General features: G+C 38.1%; 1 protein-coding gene across 1 annotated transcript in view; it reads left to right on the plus strand.

Moving 5' to 3' along the window:
• Positions 1 to 26,062, plus strand: part of ELP3 (elongator acetyltransferase complex subunit 3) — a 101,535-nt gene that overhangs the window by 10,473 nt on the left and 65,000 nt on the right. The window contains exons 4-7 of the mRNA XM_059071343.2: positions 6,182 to 6,252; positions 7,197 to 7,260; positions 8,942 to 9,010; positions 11,378 to 11,532. Of these exons, the coding sequence (XP_058927326.1) occupies positions 6,182 to 6,252; positions 7,197 to 7,260; positions 8,942 to 9,010; positions 11,378 to 11,532 (359 nt within the window). The remainder of the gene's footprint in view (positions 1 to 6,181; positions 6,253 to 7,196; positions 7,261 to 8,941; positions 9,011 to 11,377; positions 11,533 to 26,062) is intronic.

Below are 26,062 nucleotides of genomic sequence, written 5' to 3' on the forward strand. Positions count from 1 at the left end.
ACATGGTACCCAGAAGCGAATGCTGTGTTCCTGATGTGATCTAAGAAGTTCAGTCTGTTGTTTGGATGGGGATATTGTACTTCTAGTAAATGCAGCTTATAATGACTTGCTGGGTAGCCGTATCTCCTGGATCATATGTTTGTGACTAATTAAACCCCAGAACTTTCACACACAGTGTACCACCTATCCTAGTCTCTTCTTTGTACTTAAGTGTTTGCGGTTTGTTTGTTTGTTTCTACCTAGTTTAAAAGACTCTTTCAGAAAAACTAATAGGTCCAAACCCCTCACCTCCCATTCTCCCCCTGCTATTCCCCCAGGGCAACCACTTTTAGGTCTTAGCTGATTTCTTGGCATTTACTTCCATATCCCTAAATAATGTGCTTTATGGGTAAGTCTTGGATTTTCAGTTTTCAGCATTGTGTGTGGGCTTGCCACCATGGAGACAAAGGTTTAGCAATGTTTCAACCTGACAAATGCACTTGGCTTTCATAATTCCATTCTCTCTGTCTTCCTCCTACGTCGGATCATTTCTTCCTTTGACAGCTACTCTCGTTCTGCTTCCCTCTAAAAATTGATTTTTCTGTGGTCCTGGGCCAACTGCTTTTAGTGCCATACATGCTTTCTTTGGTGATCTCATCCATTGATGTTTTTAAGTATTGCCATATGCTGACTCGTAGCTCCGACTTCTCCCCAAGCTTCACATCCATGTCAAATTGCCTGTTAGGTATTTCTCCTTTGGCTGCCTGTAAGTGTACCCTTAAGTATAGCATAACCAACACCTCAGACTTGCTCATCCATCTTCCTTGTCCACCTTAGCTAATGGTGCCCCCATCCACTCAGTTTCTAAAAGATGCAAAATGCCTTGTCCATTCCTACCACCACTGGGAGGAATGTTTTGGCCTTTATTATTTCTTGTTTAGATTGTTTTAGTCATTTCCTAATGGGCCTACTTTGTCTTACCTGCACCAAATCCATTTTATGCAGTATCACCAGAGTGACTATTAAAAATATCAAAAGAACACAGCTGTCATTCCCTAGCTGCTATGCATCCTAATCTCTATACTTTAAAAAAAATTTATTTTACTGAAGTATAGTTGATTTACGATGTTGTGGTAATTTCTACTGTATGGCAAATGTATGATTAAGTTATATACATTCTTTTTCATATTCTTTTCCATTATGGTTTATCACAGGATATTGAATATAGTTCCCTGTGCTATACAGTAGGACCTTGCTGTTTATCCATTCTGTATATAATAGTTTGCGTCTACTAATCCCAAAATCCCAATCCATCCTTCACCCACCATGTCTCCCTCTTGGCAACCAACCACAAGTCTGTTCTCTGTGTCTGTGAGTCTGCTTCTGTTTTGTAGATAAGTTCATTTGCGTCATATTTTAGATTTCGCGTATATTCAATATCATATATTTATCTCTTTCTGACTGACTTAGTATTATAATTTCCAGGTCCATCCATGTTGCTGCAAATGGCATTATTTCATTATTTTTTATGGCTAATATTCCGCTGTTTATGTGTACCACATCTTCTTTATCCATTCCTCTGTTGATGGACATTTAGGTCGTTTCCATGTCTTGGCTATTGTAAATAGTGCTGCAGTGAACATTGGAGTGCATGTATCTTTTTGAATTATAGTTTTCTCCAGATATATGCCCACTAACCTCCATGCTTTTACTTCTGCTGTTACTGTAGTGCTTTGTTTATATTTTTTTATAGAGCAGCTTTAGGCTTACAGAAAAATGGAGCAGAAAGCACAGAGCGTTCCCATATACTTCCTCTCCCCCTTCCCCAGGTTGCCCTATTATTAATACCTTGCATTGGTTTGACACATTTGTTATAACTGATGAACCAATATTGCTATCTTATTATTAAGCAAAGCCTGTAGTTTACATTGGGGTCACTCATAGTGTTGTACATTCTGTCTGTTTTACCAAATGCATAATTTCACATATCCACCGTTACAGTATCATATGGGATAGTTTCATTGTCCTAAAACTCCCCGCATCATTTCCTCTGTTTCATACCTCTCACAACTACTGATCTATTTACTGTTTCTGTAGTTTTGCCTTTCCTAGAATGGTATATAGTTGGAATCAGTATGTTTTGTAGCCTTTTCATATTGGCTTCTGTTACTTTGCAGCGGGCATTTAAGGTTATGCCGTGTCCTGTTAGTGGCTTGATAGCTCGTTGCTTTTTATCCCTGAATAACATTCCATTGTCTGAGTGTGCCACAATTTGTTTCTCTGCACACCTATTGAAGGACATCTTGGTTGCTTCCAATTTTTTGGCAATTATAATGGACAAAGCTGCGATAAACATTTGTTTGAAGGTTTTTGCATACACAAAAGTTTTCAAACTCATTTGGGTAAATAAATACCTAGGAGCATGATTGCTGGATCATATGGTCAGACTATGTTTAGCTTTGTAAGAAATTACCAAACTGTCTTCCCAAGTGGCTGCACTGTGTTGCATTCCGTCAACAGTAAATGAGAGCTCCTGTTGCTCCACAAGCTCATCAGTATTTGGTGTTGCAGTGCTCTGGATTTGGGCCGCTCTGTTAGGTATGTAGTGGTATCTCATTGCTTTAATTTGCAGTTCCCGAATGACATACGATGGTGAGTATCTTCTCATATACTTATTTTGCCTTCAGTGCACCTTCTTTGGTGAAGTGTCTCTTCAGATCTTTTGCTCTGTTCCTAATTGGGTTGTTTGGTTTTTTTATTGTGAAGTTTTAAGGATTTTTTTGTATAGTTAAGATACACGTCTTTTATCAGACATGTGTTTTGTAAATATTTTCTCCCAGTCTGTGGCATATCTTTTTCGTATACTTAAGTCTATGATCCATTTTGAGTCTGTTTGTATTTGAGTTTTTGTTCGTTTTGTTGTTTTTTTGCTTTGAAAATCATGATTTTTATTATTCAGAGTAGTATCCTATCTCATTGCAACAGTAGTGACCATATGTTGCCCACCTGTTGCATACCAGCCACTGCACTGGTGTGTTTTCTAATTTAATCCTCAAAACTGTTTTGAGGGTAGGTAGTAGTGTCTTCATTTTACAAAACAGGAAAATACACAGTAAGAGGCAGAGAAAAGATTCAAAGGATCATCTTTCTGGCCGACTGCAAAGTCATAGCTTGTTCTACCTTATCAGTAATCTTTAAGCTGTATTCTGCAAAACTACAGGATCCGTATAAGTTTTTTAGGAGCTACTGTAGGGAATAATAGGGAAGCCGTGGAAGCAGGCCCCATCTCTACTTCACTCAGGGCTGTTGCTTTTCTCTCTTCTGTAAGTTGATGTTCTAAGTAAAACATTACTTGAAGGGAGAGTTCAGCCACTTAAAAAATGCTTAAAAACTCCTGCACATTGCTTCCCTGGTCCCCACATCCCAGGGGACGTGGGTTCGTGCCCTGGTCCGGGAGGATCCCACATGCCACGGAGCGGCTGTGCCCGTGAGCCATGACCGCTGGGCCTGCGCGTCCGGAGCCTGTGCTCCGCAGCAGGAGAGGCCACAGCAGTAGGAGGCCCGCGTACTGCAAAAAAAAAAAAAAAAAAAAAAAAAAAAATCACAGACTTACAGAAAAGTTGAAAATCCACTACAAAGAACACTTTAATCCCTGAGCCATTTGAGAGTAAGTTGCAAAGCCAATGCCTTTGAATACTTTAGTGTGTACTTCCTACAAACAAGAACATTTTCTTACATCACCAAAATACAGCCATCAAAATCAGAAATTTAACACTGATACGTTATCATCATCTAATCCTCAGACCTCATTCAAGTTTCTAATGGTGTGTCAGTAATGACGTACAGGACCCAGTTCAGAATCACGTGCTGCGTTTAGTTGTCATGGCTTTTCAGTCTGGACACTTCCTTTGTCTTGCCTTTACTTCATTACCTTAACACTTGAAGATTTCAGCCAAGTTGTTTTGTAGCATCTCCCTCAATTTGGTTTAATCAGATGTGTCCTCATAATTAGATTCGGGTTTGCATCTCTGGCAGGAACATCACAGAAGTGATACTGTGTTCTTATTATATCCTGACAGGTGGTGCATAGTTTGTTGTCCTGTCACTGATGTTGTCTACTTTGATCAAGGTGATGTCTGCTAGGCATCCACTTTGTAAAGTTATTCTTTTCCACTTTGTAATTAAGAAGGTTTGTGTGGTGAAGTACTTTGAAACTATGCAAATATCCTGTTCCTTATCAGACTTCCAGTTTCCTCATTCATTTGTGTGAATGGATTAAATGGTTTCCTGTTTGGTGGGTTATAATCTGTTCCAGCATTATTTATTTTGATGTACAAATTCTCTCAGTTTTGACCAGTAGGAGCCCTTTCAAGCTGGTTTCTGTTTCTTTTTTAAATGTCCCCATCATTCTTTGAGCAGTTTCTAGCTTTCAGTCATAATAAAATGTTCCACGCTCATCTTGTACTTTCTTTACCCCAGCCCTGGAATCAGCTGTTTCTCCAAGGAGCCCTGGTTTCTTTTAGTAGAGAAGAGTATTTAGAAACAAAGATCTGAGTGCTAGATGTGCTCAGTGCCATTAGAATGTTGCTTCTCCCAGGCCCTCTCCGTGGACCAAACTAGGAAATGTATATGTACATACGTGCACACACACATACATAACACATTTGCATCTATATTTGTGTGTGTGTGTACTGTGAGTCCACAACAGTACCTTTAATTTCATTGAACCCACAGAGTTCATTCTAGTTCCCTTTCCATATTTTAACTTTCTTCTCTGAGGTACCGCCTCACACGGGTCAGAATGGCCATGATTAAAAAGTCATTACAAATAACAGATGCTGGAGAGGGGGTGGAGAAAAAGGAACCCTCCTACATTGTTGGGAATGTAAATTGTGCAGCCACTATGGAAAACAGTATGGAGGTTCCTCAGAAAACTAAAAATAGAGTTGCCATATGATCCAGCAATCCCACTCCTGGGTATGTATCTGGATAAAACTATTGATATAATTCAGAAAGATACATGCACCCCTGTGTTCATAGCAGCCAAGACACAGACACAACCTAAATGTCCATTGACAGATGGACATATATACAATGGAATACTACTCACCCATAAAAAAGAACTAAATAATGCCATTTAGAGCAACATGGTAAGTAAAGTAAGTCAGAAAAAGAAACACAAATACCATATGATATCACTTATATGTGGAATCTAAAATATGATACAAATGAACGTATCTACAAAACAGAAACAGACTCGCAGACATAGAGAACAGACTTGTGGTTGCCAGGGGGAGCAAGGTGGGGGAGGGATGGATGGATCGGGAGTTTGGGGCTAGCAGATGTAAACTATTTTATATAGGATGGATAAACAACAGGTCCTACTGTAGAGCACAGGGAACTATATTCAATATCCTGTGATAAACCGTAATGGAAGAGACTATGAAAAAGAATGTATATATGTATATAACTGAATCACTTTTCTGTAGAGCAGAAATTAACATGACATCATAAATCAACTATACTTCAATAAAATAAATGTAAAAATTATAACTTTCTTCTCTGACAGTAAGAGACCTGGCTTGCATTCATGTTAGTGTGTACCCTTATTTGACCAGCTGCCCCCGTACGTAACTGATTGTCTAACTCTGCCATCACGTCCTTCTCAAGCAGACGCTCTTCCTAACCCACTTGGGCTCTGACAGACCCCTCTGAGAATATCTCGCACACACTCTGCAGTCTAGCTCCTGGTTTAATAGTCTCTATTCTAAATATTGAGATCTATTGGGAAGAGTTTGAGATACAAAGGTTAGGTTTAGGTATAATTTTATAGAATTGCATAAGTAATTGTTCTCTTGTAGGCTCTTTTATTAAAACAAATCAGAAAGAGCAAGAGAGAATAAGAATCACCGTGACTTTAAAAATTATTAATTCCTTATTTTGCACTTAATTTATTGTAAAATACAATGCAAACGAGTGTATACAATGCGTATGTACATTTTGAAGATTAATAATATTGAAAAGAGATCACCCTGGTACCCACGGCTCAGTTTAAGAAATACAGCATTACCAGTACTTTTGAAGCCCCCTTGTGTGCCACCCTCTGATGGCATTCCTCTCCTGCTTTCTGGGTGATGACAACTCGCCAGAATTTTGTATGAATTATTTCATAATTGCTTTTTTATTCATCTTCCTTTTATAGATTGCTGTTGTGGCCGTCATGTGCAAACCCCACAGATGTCCACACATCAGTTTTACAGGAAACATATGTGTGTGAGTATGATGATTGTGATAAGTTGTGTATGTGTGTGTATTTTAATTGAGCCAGTAAGTCCCCTAGAGCCTTGATCAATACATGCTGGCAATATTTAAAACTTCTTTTTGTTTGTATTTGTTTTTTGGCCACGGCTTGTGGGACCTCAGTTTCCCGACCAGGGATTGAGCCCAGGCCACAGCAGTGAAAGCCTGGCATAACTAACCAGTAGGCCACCAGGGAACTCCCTGGTAATACTTAAAACTTTGACTTAATAGATTCATAAGTTAGTTCTTTGAAACAAGCACCTATTAGTAGGGTATCTCAATGCTTTAAAAATGAAGCATATAAAGATTTTAATTTGTTGCAATACACAGTAAAAAAAAAAAAAAATTCATAGGTTACAGAACTCAAAACAGTAGATATTCTGTTAACTTGATAAATGATACATGGAAATATGAGCTGCCTAAATTCCAAATGTCAGAAGTTTATAATGAATTTGGATCAGAAAAGTATCAAAGTAAAAACTTATCCTTACTAATAATCTTTAAACTTATTAAATTTAGATAATTAGAAAAATTAGCAGAAGAATATTCATGACTCTAGACAGGAAGATTAATCAGGAGAAAGATTTTCTTAAGTGTCGTTACCAAGAGAGCACTGGGAGTATCAATCCAAACTGAGGAAAACTTAGGCCCGGTTATTTGCCCCTAAAAGCTTAAACTTCTAAAATAATAGTGACTGCAGTACTCTGAAAATGACTGCAATAATGTTCCTTTATATGTTTATCTTTTTACTTGTTAGTAGAAAATGTATATATATGCAGATACTACAAAGGTACAATCTTCTGTTAGGATTCGAAAATGAAGCTGGTTAGTCAGGAGTTTATGGAGCCTGTAGAAACTTGAACTAGACCGTTGAACTAAGTTCTGTATCTGACATCTTCATTTTATTGTATTGGCAGATACTGCCCTGGTGGACCTGATTCAGACTTTGAATATTCGACGCAGTCTTATACTGGATATGAGGTAAAGTAATGTGAGGCTGTCCTGAGGAGTGTTACAGCATACTTAATTAAGAGTATGCTTTTATAAGTACTGGCTTTCTTAAAATTTTTATTTTTTATTTTTTTCTTGATTACATAAGTTATTCATCCACCAAACATTTGCTGAGTGTCTGTTATTCTAGTCACTGGAGAAATATTTATGTAAGCACTTATTATTAATATATCAACATTGTTCTACATGCTTTACAACTTTAAACCTTACAGCAGGATTTTGAAGGTAGACTCTATTATTATCCCAGTTTTATAGATAAGGAAACCAGGGCATAGAAGTCTTACATGACTGGTCTGGAGACATGCCCCTAATATGTAACAGGGCCGGGCTTTGAATTCTGTGCTCCTCACCAGTACATTGTCCTGCCTCTGCAGCTGTGAAAAAACAGGTCAGGTCTTGAGGAATTTACATTCTGATAAATGGGGGGTAGACAGTAAAGAAACAAACAAGAAAAAAAATCAGGTACTAGTAAATGCAAAGCAGGGAAGTAAAGTCGAGTGAGGTGTCGTAGCAGGGTGGATAGTTCAGCCTTGGAGGCTAGGAAGGAATGGTCTGAGGAGGTGACATTTAAACTGAGCCCTGAATGACAAGAAAGAGCATTCCTAGCAGAGAGAATAGCTGGAACACGGAGCCAGGCTCAGAATGACGGTGGGGGGCTCTGGACCAGAGCAGGTGAGGGGAGGATGAGATTCGGGAGACGGGGGATGCGGGGGATTGTAAGCCAGGGCAAGGAGTGTGTTATAGGTTTCGTGAAAAGCCATCCAGGTTTAAAGCAGGGGCATGATATAATCCAGTGTCGGTTTTTAAAAGATCATTTGATGGTTCTGTGAGGGCAGGATTAGAGCGGCAACAAGAGTGAAAGCAGGAGGCCAGCGAGCAGGCTTTCGAAGCTGTCGGCCTCATCCAAAGAGGCCAGCAGCCAGGAAACCATGTGACTTTTTTCTTATGCATGGTTTTTCATTTCTTACCTGTTTTTCATAGTTCAGATTTTTAAAAATACGAAAAGAATTTTTCAGTGAAAAGATTCCCTCTCATCACTCTCCCCTAGCCACCCCTTTCTGCTCCAGCCCCCGAACAGACAATCAGTATCATCCCTTTCCTATACGTCCTTCAAAGATAGTATATAGATACAAAAGCAATACATATTCCTTATCCTAACTTTTTACACAGGAAGTAGTCTACCAAAACCTTGCACCTTACCTTTCTCATTTAACAGTGTATCTTAGGGAACATTTTATATCAGTATATTGTTTCATGGCCGTAGACTATTCCGTTGTGTGATAGCATGACGGCTTTTTGTTAAGCCATTACAAACTGTGTTGTATTGATAGTTAATGGTCTGGTTTAAAGGTTATTTTATCAAGTAACTCTTTTGAATGTGTATACACAGCTATGTCTGTGAGCAGCATAACAGGGTGGTGACCCTGGGGGTTCCATAAGGGTTTACACAAAGGTATAACTATGATCCACGGAGCTGCCTGCTGTTGGGTGGAGATCAGCCACATGCTATTCAGGACATTATTTTGAACTCTGACAAAACTGAGAGAGGAAGAAAGGAGCCCAAGGGAACTTTATTTTTAATACCCTTTTGAAACTACTTTTTATTCTTAATGCAGTGTGGGCATAACAGGATACTTTCCTTTTTCCTTAGCCAACCTCCATGAGAGCTATCCGTGCTAGGTATGACCCTTATCTACAGACAAGACACCGAATAGAACAGGTAAGGTTTTAAAAAGTATTTTTACATTAGATCTTTATACTTAGTTAGAAGGTATTATTGCTTGATTTGAGCTGAACCAGAAATAAGAACTGAAAGAATATTTCTCCCCTTTGTAAGTTTTTAATATCCATCCGAGGGAGGGAGACTATTTTGCTGTACCTAGCAAGGTCAAAAACACTACTTCCTTTAAAGACTGTATTATCTTCTGTAAGGATTTTACAGTCTCTAAAGTTCTTTCAATTTGTAGAAAGTTATTTATGGAATGAAATTTACAGAATGTGGATATGTCTTAGACAATAGGTGGGTGGATTGACTTTTAGCTTCCATAAGCCAAGTGAGAAGTAACTGACTGGTTTGCTGGGGTGTGAATGGGGAATTGACTGTACCGGGGGATGAGGGACCCTTGGGAGCCATGGAATTGTTCTGTATAATGGTGGTGGTGGTGGTAGTGGTTACACAACTCTAAACATCCGTCAAAACTTATTTAATTGTACAGTTAAAGTTAGTGGATTTTATTGTATATAAATTATACCCCGGGAGTTCCCTGGTGGCCTAGTGGTTAGGATTCCGGGCTTTCACTGCCGTGGCCTGGGTTCAATCCCTGGTCGGGAAACTGAGATCCTGCAAACTGCATGGCAAAGCCAAAAAAAAAAAATTATACCTCAATATAACTGATTAAAAACAAGTACTGTGTAGATGGCCTTGCTCTGTTCAGGAACTCTGAACATTAATACAGATTTTCTTTTTCACAATTTTATTTTAAACTTGTCCAATTTCAAACAATGCAAGCACTGTCCATCGTTTTTATAGTTAACATCTAGTAAGACAACTAGAAAATCTCAAATGGAAAGTAGCACATACCATAGTCAGTAAGTCGTTTCTGTGCTTAACTGTTATTACGAGTGGATACCAGCCACTTGTAATTTTCACATCATTGTCACCCAAGCGTATATGGATCAGGATCGTCAGCTGTAGGAGAGAATCGCACCTGCAGGGAGCCTACATAGTTTCTAAACTGACCATTGCTTCAATTTCTTTTTTAGCCATAATTTTTTTTTTTTTTTTTTTTTTTGAAACCATGCCCCTTGCAGTGGAAGCACGGAGCCCTAACCACTGGCTGGACCACCAGGGAATTCCCTTAGCCATGATATTTAACTCATTTGAAGTGTTTCAGTAGAGTTTGAAATGTTTATATTTACCAAAAAGGAGCATGGGTTTTGAAAGACTTTAGAAGCTACCAGAGAGTAGTGATTCTTTTCCTAACTGTAAATGCACTAGAATCACCTGAGTAACTTTTCCAAAACACATGCTAGATTTCACTGCTGAAGTTCTGATTAAGTCTGGTTTAGGGTCCAGGCAAGATATTTTGAAAAAGCTACCAGGAAGATTTTGTTGTGTATTCCTGGTAAACAAGCATAGTTATAGAGTATTCTTTTAGTGTTGATAGCTATGTACATGTACTTACAGATATATATTTGCATGTGTATGCACATGCATGCCCATATGCTTATGTATCTTTAAGGATTTACACATGTATAAGGATGTATGTATGTATAAGTTATTTACCATTTTCAGAAAAAAGTATAAAACAAGGGAACTTTTTGCTCATATTAAGTGTGGACATCCTTTTTACATAGTACATGAGAGTTCATAATTTGTAGTCACCTTGACCCAGTTTTTCTCAGGCCTAAGATATGGCAAGAAATTTAAATACCTGCTTCTAAAAATTAGAATCTTGCCTTATTGTAGTTGAAAAACTGAAAGATCTGTACCATTCTCTTCCCAAATAGAAGAGATGTCATATTTCAGACTTTTATTGTCCTTCCCCCACCCCTGAAACCAGGCTTAAGGTGCTACCTGTACCCAGAAACTTCATAATTAATTCAAAACTTTTAATTTAAAACTGCTTTCTTAATGTTTCTTTCTAATCCAGTGCGATCTCTTTCTTCCACTTGCATCAAGTCCTGGTTGTGTTGCATATAGTCTTCTTCGTCCCCAATGCGGACCACAAAGTCTGGCATAAAATGTGTAATCAATAAATATTTGTTTATTCTATTCCATATTGTGTTATTTGCTTTGCTGCTCTCTAATTTATATTCTTTGTATTATTAAATTTTCACTTTGCAAGTTGACATCAGACTTCTTGTTTATTATTTTTAATTCTCGTCCTCCTTATTTGAGCAGTAATTTTCTTTTCAGACCCTGGAGTCTAATTTTTTTCAGTCCATAGAATTTGCTTAACATGTTTGCTTCTCATTTCTAAACTATACTGATGAGAACACTGCAAAGTAAAATTAGATATTTGCAATAACCCTCTTAGGGTAGTTGACTGTATCTTTCTAATGCTGATGAATTTCTGTCTTTCAGTTAAAACAACTTGGTCACAGTGTGGATAAAGTGGAATTCATTGTGATGGGTGGAACATTTATGGCCCTTCCGGAAGAATACAGAGATTATTTTATTCGAAATTTACATGATGCCTTATCAGGACATACCTCCAACAATATTTACGAGGCAGTCAAGTAAGAAATCCTTATTTTATCATATTCACCAACGTTGGTTGTCGGTTTATCCTCCTAGCAGCAGTCTGTGAGAATTCTTTTTGCTCTATGTCTCTATTCCTAATTCTTTTGGGGAGGGAGGGGAGAGGGTGTCATTCTTTTTATTTGCATACCTTTCATGGGTTGTAAGGTTAAATACATTTTTTCCCAATTTTCTTGAGATACAATGGACATAGAACACTGTATAAGTTAGGGTGTGCAGCATAATGATTTGATGTCACATATATCATGAAATGATGACCACAGTAAGTTTAGTTAACATCTATCATCTCATGCAGTCCTAGTCCTTGTAGTTGCTTCTGTTTTATGGGAAAAAGGATTATGTTTTTAAAAAGTGAGTATGGTGCATTGGTTATTAGTATTTTCACAAAATCACTATGTAAAAGAATAAAAGGAAACTTTGAAAAAAGAAAGAACAACAACAACAAAAAACCAAAACCAAGGGATTTCCCTGATGGTGCAGTGGTTAAGAATCTGCCTGCCAATGCAGGGGACACGGGTTCAAGCCCTGGTCCAGGAAGATCCCACATGCCATGGAGCAACCTAGCCTGCGAGCCACAATTACTGAGCCCGTGTGCCACAACTACTGAAGCCCACGTGCCTAGAGCCCATGCTCCACAACAAGAAAAGCCACTGCAGTGAGAAGCCCCCGCACCGCAACGAAGAGTAGCCCCCACTCGCAACTAGAGAAAGCCCACGTGCAGCCAAAAATAAATAAATAAAATAAGTAAATAAATTTACTTAAAAAAAAAAAAAAAAAAAACATCATGCAGATCTTTTCAGCCTTAGGCTGGTCTAAACTGCAGGGGTAGCTTTGAATGGACTAGGTGAGCCCACCCAAAAAGAGCACTGGGAGTACTCTTAATCTGAGACATTTAACTGCTATATAATCAACAAAACAAGTGACTTTTTTTTAAAACATATTTATTGGGTACAATTGTTTTACAATGTTGTGTTAGTTTCTGCTGTATAACTAAGTGAATCAGATATATGTATACATATATCCCCATATCCCCTCCCTCTTGTGTCTTCCTCTCACCCTCCCTATCCTACCCCTCTAGGTGGTCCCAGAACACCGAGCTGATCTCCCTGCATTATGTGGCTGCTTCTGAAGCACTAGCTATCTATTTTACATTTGGTAGTGTATATATGTCATTGTTACTCTCACTTCGTCCCAGCTTACCAACTTCCCCCTCCCTGGGTCCTCAAGTCCATTCTCTACGTCTGCGTCTTTATTCCTATCCTGCCCCTATGTTCATCAGAACCAATTTTTTTTTTTTATGATTACATATATATGTGTTAGCATAAGGTATTTGTTTTTCTCTTACTGACTTACTTCACTCTGTATGACAGACTCTAGGCCCATCCACCTCACTACAAATAAGAAAACACTCGCATTTACCATTGCAACAAAAAGAATAAAATATCTAGGAATAAACCTCCTAAGGAGACAAAACACCTGTTTGCAGAAAACAATAAGACACTGATGAAAGAAATTAAAGATGATACAAACAGATGGAGAGATATACCGTGTTCCTGGATTGGAAGAATCAACATTGTGAAAATGACTATACTACCCAAAGCAATCTACTGATTCAGTGAAATCCCTGTCAAGCTACCAAAGGCATTTTTCACAGAACTAGAACAAAAGTTTTACAATTTGTATGGAAACACAAAAGACCCCGAATAGCCAAAGCAATCTTGAGAAAGAAAAACAGAGCTGGAGGAATCAGGCTCCCTGACTTCAGGCTGTACTACAAAGCTACAGTAATCAAGACAGTATGGTACTGGCACAAAAACAGAAATATAGATCAGTGGAACAGGATAGAAAGCCCAGAGATAAACCCACGCACATATGGTCATCTTATCTTTGATAAAGGAGGCAAGAATATACAATGGAGAAAAGACAAGCCTGTTCAGTAAGTGGTGCTAGGAAAACTGGACAGCTACATGTAAAAGAATGAAATTAGAACACTTCCTAACACCATACACAAAAATAAACTCAAAATGGATTAAAGACCTAAGTGTAAGGCCAGACACTATAAAACTCTTAGAGGAAAACATAGAGAACACTTTGACATAAATCACAGCAAGATCCTTTTTGACCCACCTCCTAGAGAAATGGAAATAAAAGCAAAAATAAACACATGGGACCTAATGAAACTTAAATGCTTTTGCACAACAAAGGTAACCATAAACAAGATGAAAAGACAACCCTCAGAATGGAAGAAAATATTTGCAAATGAAGCAATTGACAAAGGATTCATCTCCAAAATATACAAGCAGCTCAATATCAAAAAAACAAGCAACCCAATCCAAAAATGGGCAGAAGACCTAAGTAGACGTTTCTCCAAAGAAGATATACAGATTGCCCACAAACACACGAAAGGATGCTCAACATCACTAACCTTTAGAGAAATGCAAATCAAAACTACAATGAGGTATCACCTCACACCAGTCAGAATGGCCATCATCAAAAAATCTTCAAACAATAAATGCTGGAGAGGGTGTGGAGAAAAGGGAACCCTCTTGCACTGTTGGTGGGAATATAAATTGATACAGCCACTATGGAGAACAGTATGGAGGTTCCTTAAAAAACTGGAAATAGAACTACCATATGACCTAGCAGTACCACTCCTGGGCATATACCCTGAGAAAACCATAATTCAAAAAGAGTCATGTACCACAATGTTCATTGCAGCTCTATTTACAATAGCCAGGACATGGAAGCAACCTAAGTGTCCATTGACAGATGAATGGATAAAGAAGACATGGTACATATATACAATGGAATATTACTCAGCCATTAAAAAGGTGACTATTATTTAATAACTGTTTTAATTAATGTTTAATAACTTAAATAATTTGTTTATGGATGGGATCATTTATTTCAAATTCTAGTTGACAGAAATCAATTATGCTTTCTTTTGATACCTCATATCTCCATTTTTAGCAAGAAGAATACTGGGGTTTCATATATAGTTCAGTGATTTAAGAAGTGAAAGTCTTAGAATAGTTTTTATTTTCAGAAATTTCAGGAACGCCTGGCTAAGTTATTGTGTACTATTCTCTCTTATTTACTGAACGTTAATTGAAGGCCCACTAGGGGCCATGCACTGCCTTGGGCACCGGGAACAACACGGTGAACAGGACGGATGTTGTCCTTGCCCTCATGGTGCTTACATTCTACTGGTTCAACAAATAACAAACAGTAAGTGCTGTCTGTGATGGATATAGACAGCTATGGTGGATTCTGCACATGAAGTGGTGACGTTTAAGCTGAGATCCGAAGTATAAGGAGGGAGTCAGGCCAAGCACAGAAAAAAGAAGAGGCACTGAAATGAGGAAGAACTTGAGGTGTTCCAGGAACAGAGAGGAGGCCAGGGTATCTAGATTCCAGTGAAAAGGGGGGCGTATGTCATGAAGGGAGATTGAAAAGTTAGGTGTGGGCCTGATTATACATGCTTTTGAGGACTTAAAAACTTTCGAATCAGCAGTAGGAAGTAGATGAATGGTTTCAAGCAGGCGACTGATGTGTTCGGATTTGTAAGAAGCTCATTCTGGTTATTGTGTGGCTAGTGGGTGCAAGAGTGGACGTGGGAAACCAGGTGGAAGAGTGTTGTATCCACCCCAGCTCAGATGAGAGTGGTGGTGGTAATGACAGAAAAAGAATAGATGGATTAGCTCTATTTTTGTGTGGAAACTGACAGACTTTGGGTCAGATCTGCGATAAGAAAGAGGAACGAATCAAGGATGATACCCAGGTTTGGGTTGTAGGAAATGATCGAGAGTTGTGTCGCATACTGAGATGGAAAAGACAGAAGAAAGAACAGGTTTGTGGGAGAAAATCAAGAGTTTTACTTTGGCTGCAGTAAGTTTGAAATGCCTAGAACACATTCAGGTGGGGATGTCCGTAGGCTATATAAGAGATGTCTGGGCTGGCGATATAAAATTGGGGATTATCAGCTCATAGATGGTATTTATAGCTACGCAAATGGATACGGTCACCTTATGGGAGAGTTTCAGATTTACAAGGTATGCTACGTGAAAACGCAATTTTTAGAGCCATTCTTATAGTGTGAGCCCATCATTTTTGTATTTGTGCCTGTGTGAGTATAAATGCAGAGAAGAGGTGGTAGAATGATGATCATCCAGGCAACAGTTAGCACTGAGGAGAAAGGGACATGAGACCTGGGGGTAAAGGAGGACGTATACAGCGTACAGGGTGCTGAGCATTGTGGTAAGTATTCGCTTATTCAGTTCTTATAAGAAGTCTTTCAGTATTTAACTTATCCCTGTTTTACAAGTGAGGAAACTTTCCTTACCCTGTAATTTAAACAGCTTTTGGACAAGCAAACTTGTGAATGAATTCTGAATGATCCATCTTGGCCAGATATTGACAGCTAATGACCTAGGTAGGGCTTCCTCTTGGAATTGGGGACAGGGCCATCTTTTTGTGCTCTCCCTACTTCTCCTATCCCCGTAACTTCTTTTGCTCTCCTTTGGGTTGGTAAAAATGAAAAGAGCAGAGAGACTTTTTCATAAGTTTAAATAAATCTCGAGGGTAGTTTGAGGGGCCTGGGTAGAGAGTTCAGCAGCTGGGAAAGCATGTGTGAGCAGCTAGTTTGTGTGACTGCCAGTAGAGGATGCGACAGGCTAATTCTATGTCCGTGAATCTGGACTCTGAGCAACTGCTGGCCCGGGTGATCTCCATCCTGCAGGGCCTTTAGTAGCAGATGAGATTCGGGACCATATTTTACTGCTCATTTAGAACCTTGATCATTCATGAATATGAGTCATGCTGAGTAAAACGCTGAAGTCTTTCAATCTTCAGAGGAGTAATGATGTAAATTCATCGCATTCTTCCTAATAATACTGAAAATCAGATGATAGCTTAGAATAAAATGCAATTGGGGGAAGAAAAACAACCTTAATTAGTTCAAAACTTCATGATATTAGGATGGCAGCAGTACCTCAGAGAATTACTGACTAAAATCCATTGAACTCTAAGAATTCCCTCACAGGATAATCTATTCAGACCATCATATTTTTCTACCCATGCTCGTGTATTATATATTTTTTTCTCAGTGCAGCTGTTCTCATGTTGCAGACCTTGCACATGATGTGCATTTGAGCCATAAATATCTTGGACTTCTCCCGCCCTTCCCCACCCCAATGAAAGTTTGCTGCAGAGCTTTTCAGTCTACAGTTTGGGTCCCCCGGGCCATGTGAGCTAGGCCGACTGAAGATCTGCGTAATGAATTTTTAGGATGCAGTTAGTCTGACATCTCATCAACTGAAACTTTAAAATATTTGCTATATTCTTTGTGTGAAGTTTTATCTTTATTTTTGCAGAAATGGTGCATTGTTTAGTGGTGTTTGTAAATTGCCTTTTTTTTTTCCAGGTGAAAATAGAGTTTTATTATAACTTGCGATTATGGTATATGTGTAGAAAAAGCCCTTTGGAGAAGCAAGCCTCTTTCTTTAATGGACTAGGCATAGGCAGAGCCGGCGTTGTTTTGTTTCTGTTCTTGAATTTACCTCAAGGGGGCAACAAACACTTTACTTTCGGATAAAAATTTTTATGGGATTTGAGCCTTCATTGCAACAAATACCATGAATGGCTCTCGGGAAGTAATATAAGTACAATCTGGGAGCCATGAAACCATCCATAAATGCTACACTGAATTCTGCCAACCCACATTTGACATGTTTTGCTTTTTACTCCTGGTCTCCATACTTTTATGAGATTATCTGGAAAAAGCCAATTTGTGGTATCTTGTTTGCTTTGTTGAGGTAAATTTTTACTGCCAATTCCCTATAATAGAGTTGGTAATTGTTTTTCAGGGAAGCTTTGTATAATTTGAAGAAATAGTTGTCTGGTTTGTATTATATAGAGACATAGAAAACTATTTTCAAATGTTGACATCTTTGCAAAATATAGAGCAGCCCAGAGATACTGTGTTTTGAACATAACGTTCTCTTCAAAATTTTTGGATGAGATATTTACCTTGCTGTTCTCTAAGTTCTCTTGGGCAGAGGGTATTCATGAAAACTGTTAGGGTTACCCAGCGTGACCCACCTCTCTCAGAGGTAAGGTGATGAATTTCATGTTTATTTTACTAGTGGTTGATACTAGTACAACTACACAGATGTAATATGGACTTTGACAAGCTTGGCATAGGTGGGGTGTTTTTTGTTGTTGTTGTTGTTTTTAATAAATTTATTTTATTTATTTATTTTTGGCTGCATTGGGTCTTCGTTGCTGCGCCTGGGCTTTCTCTAGTTGCAGCGAGCGGGAGCTGCTCTTTGTTGCAGTGTGCAGGCTTCTCATGGCGGTGGCTTCTCTCGTTGCAGAGCAAGGGCTCTAGGTGTGCGGGCTTCAGTAATTGTGTCACGTGGACTCAGTAGTTGTGGCTCGTGGGCTCTAGAGCGCAGGCTCAGTAGTTGTGACACACGGGCTTAGTTGCTCTGCGGCAGGTGGATCTTCCCGGACCAGGGCTCGAACCTGTATCCCCTGCATTGGCAGGTGGATTCTTAACCACTGCGCCATCAGGGAAGTCCCTAGGTGGGTTTTTTTTTTTTAAGATTAATTTTAAATTAAGTTAAAAGTTACGTATTGTGACAGATGAGTCAGCCGTGTTTAAGGTTAAAAGTCTTTGTTCGAATTAGTGTCAAGTTCTACTATCAGCTCGAGTGTGTCTCTGCTTTGCTATCGTGTGTGTCATCTGGTTAAAGTTTTGCTTTTTTCTTAGAAGATTAAGAGTTAGGGTAAGAAAAAACCCTAACAAGGTGAACTTGGTTGTTATTTATGGCAGGTTAGTAACAAGCAGAATGTCATATCCTTGCAGATGGAAACATTGGAAAGCTGAGTGAACAGAGAGGTCAAGGACAAAGCAGGTATGACTTCTGTGAAGGCTCATTAAATCAAGCAAAGTGATAGTCACTCATTACTATCAGCTAGACTGAGACAACAGTAATCTCCAGAGATCATCAATTACTGGTGACTGTCACCCTCTAAAAATCATAGCTCTGGAGGCGAAAAGGACCGGCAGTGGGAAATGAGTCACTCGTTCGCCAGAATGCAAGTGTTGCCGAATATCTCAAAACAACCTTTCAATATAGTTTTATTCCTTTTTAATCAGCCTTGCCCAGAAGCAGTTTTGCATTCAATTTTTAATGCTCCTTGGCTGTTTTCCCAAGACGCAATTTAAAAGGGTAGTTACCCACCAAGAAGTAGGTGAGTCATAACCTTCTCCCTGTGGAATTTTTAATTCTGTTCTGTTCCTTCCTCTTTTTTCCCCCTCCATCAATGACTTTAAATCCTCCAACTATGTCCTTCTGTGTCTTGGGAAAACTAGAGTGCTAGGTAATGCTGGGTCCCAGGCCCAGAAGATAATTTCATAGACTTGGAGAGGAATGAAGAGAGCAAAGCAACCTAAGAAGGCCTGAAAGTGACCGTCTCCTGCCTTGCTGCCCAGGCCTTATTTCTGGCAGGCCTCAGAACCTCTTGCATGTCTGGGCTTTGGCTCTAATACCCTCCCCATCCCCACCCCTCACTTTGTATTGTTGATCACTTTTACTTCCTTCCTTGGTAATAAGATTTTCATAGATGGTGACCAGGATCCTTAACATTGGCAGTCCAACCTAGGATACAATCTTAGTCATCATAAAAACAGGTGATATTAGTAGTTTTTCTTCCAACATTTTATTTGAAACAAAAATTGAAAGAATTTTCCAGTGAACATCACATACCTGTCCCCCAGGTTCTACAGTGTTTGCTTTATCACATACTCATCCAACTAGCCATTCCTCTATCCACCCATCAGTCCTTCTATTTATTTTTTTAACACATTTCAAAGCAGGCTGCAGACTTCAGTACACTTCTCCCCAAATACGTGCATTTGCACATCATTAGCTAGTTCACTGTTTGTAATATTTTCTTTTCAAGTAAATTTACATACTGTGAAATGCACAGGTCTTATGGGTACTCTTTGAGGAGTTCTAACAAATGCATATACCTGTGCAACAAAAGCATACTAAGATACAGAACATTACCATCGTCCCAGAAAGTTTCCTCCTGTCTCCTCCCAGTAAATCCTCACCTGCACCTCCCAGAAGCAGCCAGTCTTCTCATTTTTTCCCTTTCATAGATGAGTTTTGCCTGTTCTAAAACGTCATATGAATGGAACCATAGAGCATATACTCTTTTGTGTAAGGAGTCTTTCACCTATAGCATTATATGTAGAGGTTCATCCATGTTGGGTATTTCAGTAGCCGTTACCTTTTTAGTTCTGGGTAGGATTCCGTTGTATACATAGAGCACAGTTTATTTATCCATTCTACTGATGGATACCTGGGCTGTTTCCAGTTTGTAGCTATTATGATAAAACTTCAGTGAACATACTTATATAAGTCTTTTTGTGAGTATATGTATTTATTTCTCTTGGGCAATAACTGGAAGTGGAATTGCTACATCATATGTTTAGTTTTAAAACTGCCAGACATTTTCCCAAAGTGGCTGTACCATTTTTACTCCTACCAGTAATGTATGAGTGTTCATTTGTTCCACATCCTCACCAGCATAAGGTGTGTCAGTCTTTGTAAGTTTAGCAGTTCTAGTGGGTGTGTTGTGGGTTTAATTGTGGTTTTAATTTGCATTTTCTGATGACTAATGATGTTGAGCACTGTATTACGTGCTTATGCTTTCTATATATATTTCCTTTGTGAAGCGTGTGTTGAAATCTTTTGCCCATTTTTTATTGGGCTATTATATATCCTGGATTCTAGTCCTTTGTTAGATCTATATTTTACAAATATGAAAACCCAGTCTCTGGCTTGACTGTTCACTATGTTAATATAATTGAGCAGAGTATTTTGTCTTGGTAAAGTCTAATTTGCAATTTTTTCTTTCATAATTACTACTATTTGTATTATCTCTAACAAACCTTTGCCTACTCACAAGGCAAAAAGATATTTTCCTGTGTTCTCTTCTAGTTATTGTTTTAGCTTTTATGTTTAGCTTTCATACGTAGGCTTATGATCCATCTTGATTTAATATTTTATGTATAGTGTGAGGTAGGAGTCGAGGTTTCTTTTTTTCTATATACATACCTAATTGTTTCAACATTACTTGTTTTAAAACTTCCCTTTCCTATATAGATTGTATTGGCACCTTTGTCAAAAATCAATTGGCTAGGGTTTCCTTGGTGGTGCAGTGGTTAAGAATCCGCCTGCCAATGCAGAGACGTGGGTTCAAGCCCTGGTCCCAGAAGATCCCACATGCCGCGGAGCAACTAAGCCCATGCCCAACAACTACTGAGCCTGAGCTCTAGAGCTCGCAGGCCACAACTGCTGAAGCCCATGCGCCTAGACCCCATGCTCCACAATGAGAGAAGCCACCGCAATGAGAGGCCAGCGCACCGCAACAAAGAGTAGTCCCTGCTCACTGCAACTAGAGAAAACCCACACGCAGCAACAAAGACCCCGTGCAGCCAAAAATAAATAATATAAATTAGTTTTTCAAAAAATCAATTGGCTATATAAATTTGGGACTGTACTCTCTTCTGTTCCGTTGATGTGTTTTTGTCTTTATGCCAGTACCACAGTCCTGATTAGTAGTTTTATAGTATACCTTGAAGTAGTATAAGTCTTCTAACTGTCATTGTTTTTCAAGATTGCTTTGGATATTTTAGGTCCTTTGCCTTTCTATATAAAGTTTATGCTTGCCGATTTCTATTAAAAAGTGTAATAGAGCTTCCCTGGTGGCGCAGTGGTTGCGAGTCCGCCTGCCGACGCAGGGGACACGGGTTCGTGCCGCGGAGTGGCTGGGCCCGTGAGCCATGGCCGCTGCGCCTGCGCGTCCGGAGCCTGTGCTCTGCAATGGGAGAGGCCACAACAGTGAGAGGCCCGCGTAATGCAAAAAAAAAAAAGTGTGATAGCCATATTAACAAACCGAAGGATAAAAACCATATGATCATCTCAGTAGATGCAGAAAAAGCTTTCAACAAAATTCAACACCCATTTATGATAAACACTCTCCAGAAAGTGGGCATAGAGGGAACCTACCTCAACATAATAAAAGCCATATATGACAAACCCACAGCCAACATAGTTCTCAGTGGTGAAACCATTTCCTCTAAGATCAGGAACGAGACAAGGTTGCCCACCGTCACGGCTATTGTTCAACATAGTTTTGGCAGTTTTAGCCACAGCAGTCAGAAGAAAAAGAAATAACAGGAATCCAGATTGGAAAAGAAGATTTAAAACTCTATCACTGTTTACAGATGACATGATACTATACATAGAGAATCCTAAAGATGCTACCGGAAAACTACTAGAGCTAGTCAGTGAATTTGGTAAAGTAGCAGGATACAAAATTAATGCACAGAAATCTCTTGCATTCCTGTACACTAACAATGAAAAAATCTGTAAGAGAAATTAAAGAAACAGTCCCATTTACTGTTGCAACAAAAAGAATAAAATACTTAGGAATAAATCTTCCTAAGGAGACAAAACACCTGTTTGCAGAAAACTATAAGACACTGATGAAAGAAATTAAAGATGATACAGACAGATGGAGAGATATACCATGTTCCTGGATTGGAAGAATCAACATTGTGAAAATGACTGTACTACCCAAAGCAATCTACAGATTCAGTGCAATCCCTGTCAAGCTACCAATGGCATTTTTCACAGAACTAGAACAAAAAAATTTTACAATTTGTATGGAAACACAAAAGACCCCAAACAGCAAAAGCAATCTTGAGAAAGAAAAACAGAGCTGGAGGAATCAGGCTCCCTGACTTCAGACTATACTACAAGGCTACAGTAATCAAGACAGTATAGGTGGGAGGGAGATGCAAGAGGGAGGGAGTATGGGGATATATGTATACATATAGCTGATTCACTTTGTTATACAGCAGAAACTAACACAACATTGTAAAGCAATTATACTCCAATAAAGATGTTAAAAAAGATAAAAAGTATGGTACTGGCACGAAAACAGAAATATAGATCCATGAAACAGGATAGAAAGCCCAGAGATAAGCCCACACACATATGGTCACTGTATCTTTGACAAAGGAGGCAAGAATATACAATGGAGAAAAGACAGCCTGTTCAATAAGTGGTGCTGGGAAAACTGGACAGCTACATGTAAAAGAATGAAATAGAATACTTCCTAACACCATACACAAAAATAAAATGGATTAAAGACCTAAAGGTAAGGCCAGATGCTATAAAACTCTTAGAGGAAAACATAGGCAGAACACTCTGACATAAATCACAGCAAGATCCTTTTTGACCCACGTCCTAGAGGAATGGAAATGAGAACAAAAATAAACACATGGGACCTAATGAAACTTAAAGCTTTTGCACAGCAAAGGAAACCATAAACAAGACGAAAAGACAACCCTCCAAATGGGAGAAAATATTTGCAAATGAAGCAACTGACAAAGGATATATCTACAAAATATGCAAGCAGCTTATGTATCTCAATATCAAAAAAGCAAACAACCCAATCCAAAAATGGGTGGAAGCCATAAATAGAAATTCTTCCAAGAAGATTTACAGATTGCCAACAAACACATGAAAGGATGTTCCACATCACTAATCATTAGAGAAATGCAAATCAAAACCACAACGAGGTATCACCTCACACCGGTCAGAATGGCCATTATCAAAAAGTCTACAAACGATAAATGCTGGAGAGGGTGTGAAGAAAAGGGAACCCTCTTGCACTGTTGGTGGGAATGTAAATTGTTACAGCTGCTATGGAGAACAGTATGGAGGTTCCTTAAAAAACTAAAAATAGAACTACCATATGACCTAGCAGTCCCACTACTGGGCATATACCCTGAGAAAACCATAATTCAAAAAGAGACCTGTACCACAATGTTCATTGCAGCACTGTTTACAATAGCCAGGACATGAAAACAACCTAAGTGTCCATTGACAATTGAATAGATAAAGATGTGGCACGTATATACAATGGAATATTACTCAGCCATAAAAAGAAATGAAATTGAGTTATTTGTAGTGAGGTGGATGGACCTAGAGTCTGTCATACAGAGTGAAGTAAATCAGAATGAGAAAAAGAAATGTTGTATGCTAACATATATATATAGAATCAAAAAAAGGGGGGGTTCTGATGAACCTCGGGGTAGGACAGGAATAAATATGCAGACGTAGAGAATGAACTGGAGGATACAGGGAGGGGGAAGGGTAAGCTGGGATGAAGTGAAAGAGTAGCATTGACACATATACACTACCAAATGTAAAATAGATAGCTAGTAGCAAGCAGCTGCATAGCACAGGGAGATCAGCTCGGTGCTTTGTGACCACCTAGCAGGGTGGAATGGGGGCGTGGGAGGGAGGCACACAAGGGAGGGGATATGGGGATGTAAGTATACTTATAACTAATTCACTTTGTTATACAGCAGAAACTAACACAGCATTGTAAAGCAATTATACTCCAATAAAGATGTTAAAAAAAATAAGTAAATAAAAATAAAAAGTGTGATAGGATTGGGAGATTGTGTTTAAACTATAGAAGGATTTTGAGAAAATTACTTTTTAACATATTGTTTTCCAGTTTATGAACATAGTCTATCTCCTGGTTTCCTTAAGTGTTTTTTAATTTCTCTTAGCAATCTTCAGTTTGGATATTTTGTAAGCTTTTAGTTAAATTTATTTCAAAGTATTTTGTTGATGCTATATTAAATGAAATTTTTAAAAATTGTATTTTCAGATTGTTTGCAGCTAGTATCTAGATACATGGTTGATTTTTATATATTAACCTATATCATATGATCTTACTATAAATTCACTACTTAGTTCTAAAAGTTGTGTTTGTAAATTTGCTGGGATTTTCTTCAAAAACAATCATATAATCTGCAAATACAGTGAGTTTTAATTTTTCCTTTTGGATTTGCATGCTTTTCTTTTCCTTGCCTTATTGCAACAGCTAGGACATATTCTGTACAGTGTTAAATAGAAGTGGAGAGAGTGAGTCTCTCTGTCTTATTCCCAGTAATACAAGGAAAACATTTAATACTGCAGTGTTAAGTACAGTGTTACTTGTGAATTTTCTTTGCAGATACCTTTGTCAGATTGAAGAATTCTGCTAAGAGTTTTTATCATTAACTCATTTGTCTAATGATTTATCTGTCTGTATTTAAATGATCATATGATTTTCCTCCTTTATTCTGATAATATATAGCACTTTGATCTTTTAATGTTAAACTAACTTTGCATTCTAAGAAAAACCCTATTTGGTCAAAATGTATTTTTCTTTTTATATATCACTGGATTCACCTTTCTAATACTTTGTAAAGGATTTTGTTCATGAGGGATGGCGGTTTGTGATTTCCTTTTATGTAACTTCTTTGTCAGGTTTTGGTCGTAGTGTTATGCCGGCCCTATAAAACAACTTATGAAGTGTTTCCTCCTCTTATTTTCTGAAAGAGTTCATGTAAGATGAATATTATTTCTTCTGTAAGTGTTTGCTAGAACTCAACAGTAAAACTATCCAAGACTGGAGTTTCTTTATGGGAGGGTCTTAGATGATTAATTCAATTCCTTTAATAGATAAAGGGATATTCAAATTTTCTGTTTCTTCTGTGTCCATTTTGGTAAATTATAATTTTCAAGGAATTTGTTTTATCCAAATTGTCAAACTTTTTGGTATTAAGTTGTTCATAATGTTCCCTTATTTTGTCTTTAACGTCTGTAGGATGTTAGTGATCATCCCTCCTTCAATCCTGATATTGATTACCTGTGTTCTCTTTTTTTTCTTTGTTAGTCTAGTTAAGGTTTATCAATTTTGTTCTTTGTAAAGAATTAACTTGGTTTTGTTTATGTCCTCTACTTAATATATTTCTGCTTTTATTTTTATTATCATCTTTTCCTTGCTTTGGATTTTGTTTGCTCTTTCTATGCTTAAGTAAGGTATAGAAATTTATCATTATAGACCTTTCTTCTTTTCTAATAAGTATTTAAAGCTTTAAAGTTTTCCCCTAAGCACTGCTTTGGCTGAATTCCACAAATTTTAATATGTTGTATTTTAATTATTATTCAGTTCAAAATGTTTCCTAAAATTGTTTGTATTTTGACCCATGGATTATATACAAATGGATTGTTTAATTTCTAAATTTCCAAAAACTTGGAGTTTTTCTTGATTTCTTAACGTCATTGATTTCTAATTTAATTCCATATTGGTCAGAGAGGGTCTATTCTATACAATTTCAGTTTCTTAAAGTTTTTTCATTGAGGCTTGTTTTGTGGCTCAGCATATATGGTCTTTCTTGGTGAACAAACTATGTATATTTGATGGAATATGTATTCTGCAGTTGTTGGATGTAATGTTCTATAAATATCAATTCAGTCAAAGTGGTAGATAGTGTTGTTCAGATGGTCCTTGTCTTGGGGTTGGTTTGCTTTGTTTTTTTTTTTTTTCTATGTAGTTTTATCAGTTGCTAAGAGAGAAAGA

Source organism: Kogia breviceps, chromosome 8 (assembly GCF_026419965.1).
Source record: "Kogia breviceps isolate mKogBre1 chromosome 8, mKogBre1 haplotype 1, whole genome shotgun sequence".
Classification (NCBI taxonomy): Eukaryota; Metazoa; Chordata; class Mammalia; order Artiodactyla; family Physeteridae; genus Kogia; species Kogia breviceps.